Below are 9,102 nucleotides of genomic sequence, written 5' to 3'. Positions count from 1 at the left end.
GCTGTCCTGTGTGTTGCCCTTTGCAGACAAAGGCATCTCACCAGTGCCTGTGTGCATGGTTGCAAAACTTAATCTTTCAGCTGCCTGTTCCTCTGGGCCTGCAGGGATACTCAGTTTGTGTTTGATGCACAAGTTGCTGTGCTTCAACTGTTGTAGAATAATTCAGCACACACTCCAGCTCTACAGCAAATACAAGGTAGCTTTGCTGTCCTTATTTGCCTGAGTAGCTGCTAGGACAACAAAGAGACATTCCGGACTGTGGTACATGCTGCCTGGCTGAGGAATCCTTACACGTATTCCGTTTATATTGAGGGTCTGTTTTTGCAAAAGCAGGGATCTGAAGTGCTGCCAGGGAAAGGCTGCTCTGGCATACCTAGTGTACAACTTGCTTATCTTGCTTACCTTGTTCTGTATCAGAGTTTGAAAGAAACTTCACTGTGTCCTGATTGTTCTCCCTTTTTAATTGCTCATGGCTGCAAGAATAAGTATTTCAGGTATAACAGGCCAGAAATCCCAGGGATTACAAACTGAAGTTATTCCTCTGTACATTTGCATACAACTGTTGCCAGCTGTTTTAGGTTCACTCCATTTGCATATCTTCTTTCTTGGCATTTTATGGGCAGTTAATTTGTAATTAACCCACTTACTGCTGGATTGAAAAATTCACAGTGCCAAAGGTGTTGCAAAGATCTTGTGTTTTTTGTATTGCAGTACAAAATTCATGAACTGTCTGAGACTTGCAGGAAGGTAAGGGACCTGAGGGCGTTTGAACAGTGAAAACAGCACTCCTGGTATCTCTCACTCCTGCTTATTAGGGCAGATCTCTTTGATTCCTTTTTCAAACCTCAGCTTTTCAGCCATGGCCCATCTCCTCATCATGCATCCCATATCACACTTCTTGGGTGCAGTCAGGTTTCCATTCCAAGTCAAGTCAGATATGTGATCTCTGTCTAGCTTTCTGTAAGACCAGACTTTAGATATTTTCAGGGATGCTTTTAATGGCTGTTTGAGAACAAGCTGGTGGCCTTCACTGTGTCCGTGGGATTTGAAAGTTGCTCTGCTGTAACCAGAAGTGTACTTTTTCTTTCTTTTTTTTACTTTCTTTAAGGGACATTAAAGCTGGAAATATTCTTCTAACAGAACCAGGACAAGTAAAGCTAGCTGATTTTGGGTCTGCATCTATAGTCTCCCCTGCCAATTCCTTCGTAGGAACACCTTACTGGTGAGTAAAGCCTGGGATACTTCACTCTAAGTCTTCTCTCATGTTTCCAGCACTTCATAATCTGGAAATACGGTCTGGCACAAAAACTATGTGAATCAAACAGTATTTCTGTTTACAATTCCTGTGTCCAGGAGATGGTTCTTTCTCAGTACCTGTGAGTAGAGACTGACTGTGCAGAGCTTCGAAATGGCACCAGTTCATTTTCTGGCTGTTGTAATACCTTTGGCTTAGAAACAGTTAATGTTTGCCATAGGTAATGGAACGAAGGCAACCACACAGAGTAAAAGGGAGTTCTGTTCATCCATGCCTGCAGACTGGAAGTCAGATGGCTGTGTGGATTCTGTGTTTAAAGAGACTTGCTTAAGAGTCGCTTGAGTCGCTTTACATTGCTAACTAACATGGGGAACCAGCATAGCTTTACACCGCACTTATTTTGTGGTGGACACCCCATGCCCTGATGGGAGGTTATGTATCACCCAACCTCTGAACAAGTTTGTTTGGCAAGAAGCTTCATCTTGGAAGAACAAAAGCTGCAGGGCTGAATTCCTGCAGGCTGGGCCTGCTGCTTGTTTCCCTTCTACTTTCCTCTTTATTCTGGGCCTCTGGATTTCCCTGTTCTTTCCATAGCTGCACTCAAGGCTGCCTCTGCCTGCAGGAAAATTCTCCTGACATGCCAATGGAAAACCTGCCATCTCTGGGGAGGGTACAAGTGATGGCTTTAGGACTTCTCCAGCCCCTGCAGGTACAAGGACTTTGTGTGCTAATACTGAGGTGATCAGGTTGACCTCTTACTTTCTTTTCTTAAACTGTCTTTTGGAAGAGTGGCTCATGCAGGCAAGCACTGTTTCATTTCAGTGTGGTTTTACTGAGCTCCCTGCTGACTCTTCAAGTTCTGGTTCGCTGTGGAGCTGAAGCTGATGGAGCCATCTCATTTTTAAGCTGTGTGCTGGGAGTCACTTTTTGTATCTTCTGACCTGTGTGTTTTGCACTGTGGTTGGTAGGATGGCACCAGAGGTGATCCTTGCTATGGATGAAGGACAGTACGATGGAAAGGTGGATGTCTGGTCTCTTGGGATCACATGTATTGAGTTAGGTGAGTAAATACTTTGCAACAGAAATGAATCGTCACTGCATTTAATATTTAATAATATTTAATAATCACTAGAGGGCTAGAACTTTGTTTTAGATAATTTTGTTTTGTTCTGGACAGTGCATTGTTGGCACTGTAGGGCAGCATGCACCAAAGGTACCAGATAATGCATTTTGACTTGTTTGGATAAGAAATTCAAGGAAGATGGAGACTACATTTTATGGGGCTGTTTTGTGAATATTGAGCCCCTTTCCAGGCTCTGCTAAACTGTCTTTCAGTTTCCAAACCAGTGCTTATTCTAAGGGTACTTAAGCCAGGCTTCAGTCGATGACAACCAGGATGTTGTGCCTATGGAGGCTGAGCTCCATATAATGACAAATATTTTGTTCCATGGAATCTTTGTAGAACTAAACTCTTCCTGTGCCCATGTGTTGTTCAGATTGATGCTTCAATCTGGCACAAGTGTGTTCTGAGCATACCATCAAAGACATGGCCAGTCTTAGGGACTGTAGGTGTTTGCCAAGCACGGATCACAACTCATTTCCCTGAGCTCACTCTGTGTATTAGGAAGAGCCTCACACTGAAAATAACAACTGTGTTCATGAGTAATACCAGACTCGTGAACTCCAGATGTTGCTAAGAACAGTGGAAGTAAAATTCTGTGTTCAAACTGCTGCACCTCAGGCAGTTTTTATATAGGAATTCTAAATACTTCAATTTATAGACTGATTAAATGTTGATGTGGGAAGATGCACAATGGCCATAAGCCAGTCATTTGAGCAGGGAGGGTTAGTGCACCTCACAAGAAATGTGTGGTCAAACATGAACACATGTGAAAAAATACTTCATGGGTTGGAATGAGAGAGAAGCAAACTTCCAGTATTTCTGCTGAAGTTTTAGAAATGTCTCTTCCTACTTTATATCATCTTTCCCTGCTGTTCTGCTGTGGAACAAAGTGCTGCTATTTTTATTTTTGCTCCCAGAGAAGAGGGAACTATGGCTTGTAGTTTGCTTTGGTTTGTTTGTTTTTTACTAACCGGGTTTTGGGAAGACTGGAGCAACTATTATGCCAAGGGAATCAGTGTCCTAAGAAGTTTGTGTTAGATGAGGCCTGCATTTAGCTTTCAACTCTTCCTATTATTTCCCCAATGTGGAAAAAAATAAATGAATCTTCAGTCTCACAAATTTGTGACATGAATCGAAGTGGACAGGTTCTGTGCATGGGAAGAAAAGGGTTTGCACTGCAGGGGGCAGAAGATGCACGTGGGTACTGCCTGAAGGAAAGGTGGATGGGATAGCAGATAACAGAGCAGATCCGTGCACTTCAAGTTTGGATATGGACCTTGCATGTGCTTCTCAAGGAGGAGATCTCAGTGGCTGAATAGATCCCATGCTCCCTATGCAGGCATCCAGTCTTAATAGTAGAATTTGTGTGCAGCTTTTCAGTCAAGAACTGTTAAACTGAGAGCTGTGCATGATTCCATATCTGAGCATGGAGTTGCTCTGAAGGTCAGAGATCTCTTGATGAGCACCACTTGGCCTTCTGTGAATACTGATGTCTTAATTCCTTCTATAGCTACAAGTAGTGCTCAAAGACAAGAAAATGCAGTGCTTTGTGTGCATGCTGCATGACAAGTGATTGCTCCCATCTGACCTGGGATGAACTGTCAAAATACTGGCATTGCTGGTTTGGCACAGCTCACACTGCAGGGCAGGTGGGCTCTTCCCAATTTCGGGGTGAAGTCTGCTGTGTTGTTGGGAGCTGTTGGGCTGTGTCCTGCTGGGCTGGGAAGAAGTTGGGTGAGGAGGAGCTAAGGGCACATCTGGCAGTGAGCGTGGCAGATTGTCTGGCTTCCATGGGGGGCAGCCAATGACAAAGGAAAGGGGCAGCCGCTCTTTTCCTGAAGCATAGGTGGCGTGCTGTACAACTGAGCCTTGTTTTGGGCAGCTCCTGCTGATTTTACCCTAGCAGATCAGGTGTGGAATGTTGCAGTTAACGTAAAATGTACTGGAAGCTCTTCCTTGTGATTTGCATCCTTTGGATTTCATTATCCCATCTACAAGAGAGTAACAGCTTTCCTCGAGTGGTTGTCCTGGGCTAACCTAGAAGATTAAAATAATTGGCCTAGATGTGATGACAGCAGTAATGAGCTATTGATTTAGCAGCAATACTCTGCTCATACTTCCATATCTTTCTCCTTTTCTCTCCAGACTGCCTTATCACACTTTTCTCTTCTCTTTCTAGCTGAAAGGAAGCCTCCGCTTTTCAACATGAATGCAATGAGTGCCTTATATCACATAGCCCAGAACGATTCCCCTACGTTACAGTCAAACGAATGGTAAGAGAGCAATTACCAGGTGGTTTTTTTGGCTGTGCGTGGCTCAAGTCTGACAAGAAAAGCGTTTGTTGCAGTGGAGTGGTTTGACTGTGTTCCTGAATAACGCTCCTGTGTAGGCAGGCTCAGTTTTGACCTTCTGTCACTTTGGCTGTGCTACAATCTAAACATGTGGAGGTGTTAATTATGGGGCTGTAGATGCAGCAGGAATTAAAATATTCTTGGATGCACTAAGCCAGCCTTAGCTCAGCATTAGCAACGTTTCCAGCTGCAAAAAAGCTCTGACAGGAGAACTGTTAGCATTGTAGTGCAGCAGAAATGTGGAGGAAGGAAGGGGAGATGCTGCTGAGGTAATTAGGTACCTTTTTTTTCAGTGAGCAATTTCGAAAGTCCACAGAGCTCTGTGCCCAGTAACTGCTCCCCATGCTACAGGCCTGTGTTCCAGAATCTAAGCTGTAATACAACAGCGTTTTGTTAATGGTCTGAGAGTGAAGGCGTTATTCCATGTCTTGCTCTGTTTACTCATGAGTGGAATGTAGCCATGAATGATGCTTGGCAGGCTCTGCAGATGGCTGGGAACAATAGCTCCTGGGGAGGTGTGAAATTCCCCATTACTCTTAGCCATTTAAGTAGCCTAATTATTTCATTGCTGATCGTTTTATCAGAACCACTCCTCATCAGTTTCCTTACCTCATCATCTCTCTTTTGGCCATTTTTCAAGATTCAGCAAAATTGGTCTCCCATCTCCACACCAATACTTGGATCCTTCCGTGCGAATTTGCAATGCAGAATAGAAACAACTTGTGAATACAGTGCAAGCATCAGTACTCTTGATTGCAGACTGTTTAAGTCACCTGTTTGCTCTCCGTGCCTTAGAGGACAAGGAGCAGGCAAGGTGCCTTTTCTGCTGCTTTTGGGTTCAGTAGGCACCTAGAAGGTTAGTTTTGCTCTTGCAGGCTGTCGTACAAGCTCCCAGCCTGAAGTTTGGCTGAGCTAAGCATGCAGCAAGATGCTTTCCTGAGTCAGTGCTGCAAGTGGTGGGAAGCATCTACAAGTTGGGTCGTTCCATCAGCAAGCTTAAAGAGTGCATTTCTAGAGATGCTGCTGATTTCAGCGTCACCTGATTTGAAGCAGTTGAAGTAATGCTGAGAACACAGGCTGGTACACAGAGCTCTTATAGGTTTTCATCTTGTGGTTGGGGTTAATGGTTTGTCCACAGTTTGTACCCATTGCTGAAAGAACTGGTGGGATCAACTAGATTTTGGAGAGGTGCAGTGTTAATGTTTGTGCCCTAGAGCTTGAGAACAAAGCAGTCAGGCTGTGTCTATTTCAGATCTTAAGCTTGTTTTTCATGTTGAACTTTTATTTTCATTTACAGGTCAGACTCCTTTAGGGGATTTGTTGATTACTGCTTACAGAAAATACCTCAGGAAAGGCCATCATCAGCAGATCTACTACGGGTAAATTTTCAACTCTCTTTCAGAAATTTTGGGGGAAAAAAATGGTTTGTTTAACCCCAAACCAATTCTAATGATGGTGCATAGTGATGGTGATATTTACCCTTTCCAAAACACTGTCACTTTTGCTTTGTCTGTATTGGAAGTGTTTTGGGTTTCATTTAAATTACCTTTGAAATGCTAAAGGATACATGTGCTTACTGGCCTGCTTGCCGTGGGTTGAATCTGGGATTCTCTGTATACCTGCTGGAATAAGACTGCATTTACACATTGGTTGGACCTGCTGTGTTCACTTGCTGTGAAGTGAAAGATTTGCAGAAGGCCGGTGCTTGGTGGTGGCACGAGGCTGAGTTTCTGCCTGTCCCTAAAGGTTGGGAATTCTTTGCCTTTTCTATGCATTCACCTTCTTAAAATCTCCCATCAAGCTCTTACTAAGAGAAGCATTATTTTTCTGGGTGCAATCTCAGTGAGGTTTAAGGCACTCTGTGGAATCAACAAGAAAACCTGAAAAGCCATTCATTTTAATTGCCACTCAAAGCCCAGACTTCACCATCCTCTGTGAGCTGCGTGGGCAAATCTTGGAAATACTTTGAGAATTATATTCCATGAGATCAGAGGATTAGGACCTCAATAAAGTTTGCAGATAGTGGCTGCCTATTTAAAGAAATGTGAGTGTTAAAGAGATGGGGTGACCAAAGCACGACTGATGCATGGGGTGCCCTGAAGTGGCACGTCTGGTCCTTGGCCAGTGTGATGCAGGAAGATTATCTCAACCTTTTCTCCTCATGTAATGGCAATTTCAGCATGATTAGTTCTTTATCTGTCCATACCTTTCCGATCTATTTGCAGCTATCCTGCCCAGTGGCAGCTCAGCTCTTTCTTTTTGTTCTGATCATATAAATCATTCCTTTGGGCTTTTCTGATCTTATCTGGGGGTTGGTTTTGTCCAGACTGGGCAGGCATTTCTGGCACTAATGTGTCTGATGACATGCTGCCCCAGGTGTGGTTGCATAGGAGAGGTTGGCCAGGCTGTGCTGTGCTGCACCAGGGTGCCTTGGGCTGCGTTGGCTGCTGCCTTGTTCAGCGATCTCAGCACATTGACCTGTTGGTGCCACCTGCCCACCTCTCATATTATTACTTAACAAACACATTCTGCATCTTTTTCTATTGTGAATTTCCAACCGTTACACTTTTCAACTTCTCTGTGCAGTGTTAAAAGTTAGGGTGAAAACAGCACTCACAGGTTAGGCCTAAGTTGACTTCCCTCCTCTTGTAAACAACCAAAAGTCACTTACATCCCTTCCATACTGAACCCAAACAGTTGCAACTTTTGTTTTGGGAAGTGCCTTGTGCAGGCTCGTCATTGCTGTGAGCATATGGAGCAGGACCTGTGCTGGGATTGATGTGTCCTCAACTTGCCAGGGTCCTGGCAGGGAACCACGCACCCATCACTGTTTCTGGAGCCATCAGCTTTCATTTCTCCCCAAACCATTTATTATTCCATAGGCAAAGCCTTTGGAATATTTAAGAGCAACCTTCCTTTCAGTGGTAGGGATGTGTGCAGTGCTGTCCAGCCCCTTCTCCATCAAGCTGCTGCTTTTTCTTTTAAGTGTTTCCTTTCTTTAACATTGATGAGTGGCCCTGCTATTCCTCTGGTTGCCGTGTGTAGCTGCTGGTGAGAACTGCATGGCATGCTGCTGTTCCACACCAGGTAAACAGGACTCAGTTTTTCCTTAAATATTTGAGCAGAGGAATTGTTAGCTCCTTAGGGTGTTTTGCTTAATTTCCACAGTAGGTTAGATTGCTGCTCTGTGTCTACCTGACAGCCTTTTCATGCTGATTTTTGTTCTAAGGCTACCATTCAGCCTTTGTTTTATGGCTTCTCTTGTTGCTTTTTCGGCTCAGTAAAATGCATTCTCATGGATATTTCTGAATCTTTTGGTTCTCAAAGTGAGAAATGGAAATCATGCAGTCGTTGCTGAGTAGCTGGCTTTGCACTCGCTTCAGTCTTTGCTTTAAGCCTGGACCATATAGAATATTTAACCCTCACGCCTTCACTTTCCAGGTACAGGCTGACAGACGAGCTTGTTTTCATTCTCTTCAGCACCCAGTGTGTTTCCCTGTCATCTGTTTGTGCCGTGCCACTTACCCAGCGTTTTGTTCTCTGGTTCTGCTTGCAGCACCCCGACAATCCCTTGACCAGCTAATAGGTTTATGTTGTGGGTTTCAGAGTGATTCATTCATGTGGATTGGCAGTCTTTCTGCTCTCTAGGAATAGCACAAGTTCATTGAAGGATATGATTTCACGAGTGCCGTACGTTGGAGTCTGTGCAAACAATTGGAGCTGAGGTGGCATTCTTAAATTATGTATATTCCATCGTTTTTCTTGGATTTTACACTTTCAGAGCAGTCCCCCAGATGTTCCCTCCCGCTGGAAGCATCTCCTCCCTAAAGCCTGTCAGATTATACATTCATCTGCTTCTTTTTGGGGGAGGGTTTTCTGCTGGCATACAGTAAACAGGAATAGAGCAAAATCTTTGCAGCCACGTTTTCCTAAAGGGATCTGAACGGTAAGAGGTGCTCAAGAATGCATTCTGTTTACTGCCCTGGGCAAGAAAAGGGAGAATAAAACCCATCTGGCCAATATTTTCCCTTTCAAAATTAGAAGCAATGATCTAACCTGTTGTTAACACTCGTGTTACTTTGCTCAGCATGCACGGTGTTCCCACCGTGGTTCTGGTGGTTACTCCTCCAGCCAACTTGCTGCTCACCTTTGCATTAACCTCTTCCTCTTCTGCAGTCTGTTGGGTTTTCTCCTTGCAGTTTGAAGGAAGTGACCAAATGACATTCTTTCAGCCATCATTTCTTCCCAGGCTGTACAGCACCTCGCAGAGCAGCAACTGCATCTTGTACATCTAATTTAGACAGCTCTTTCATGCAGCTGAGCATTTAGGGTCGTGTCCTCCTTATGCAGGTCTACTGGCTGGTTTGATTTTG

The 9,102-nt window shown here is 44.2% G+C and overlaps 1 protein-coding gene across 1 annotated transcript in view; it reads left to right on the top strand.

The window, feature by feature from the left end:
- The first annotated feature begins 1,141 nt into the window (after positions 1-1,141).
- Positions 1,142-9,102, top strand: part of LOC122188581 (serine/threonine-protein kinase TAO3) — a 32,464-nt gene continuing 24,503 nt past the window's right edge. The window contains exons 1-4 of the mRNA XM_042887005.1: positions 1,142-1,222; positions 2,224-2,315; positions 4,558-4,651; positions 6,027-6,108. Coding sequence (XP_042742939.1) covers positions 2,225-2,315; positions 4,558-4,651; positions 6,027-6,108 — 267 coding nt within the window. The 5' untranslated portion in view covers positions 1,142-1,222; position 2,224. The remainder of the gene's footprint in view (positions 1,223-2,223; positions 2,316-4,557; positions 4,652-6,026; positions 6,109-9,102) is intronic.

Source organism: Lagopus leucura, unplaced genomic scaffold (genome assembly GCF_019238085.1).
Source record: "Lagopus leucura isolate 7727_CA_CO unplaced genomic scaffold, USGS_WTPT01 Super-Scaffold_100071, whole genome shotgun sequence".
Taxonomy (NCBI): Eukaryota; Metazoa; Chordata; class Aves; order Galliformes; family Phasianidae; genus Lagopus; species Lagopus leucura.
Note: the sequence above shows the minus strand (reverse complement) of the source record. Positions and strands in the feature narration are given on the sequence as shown.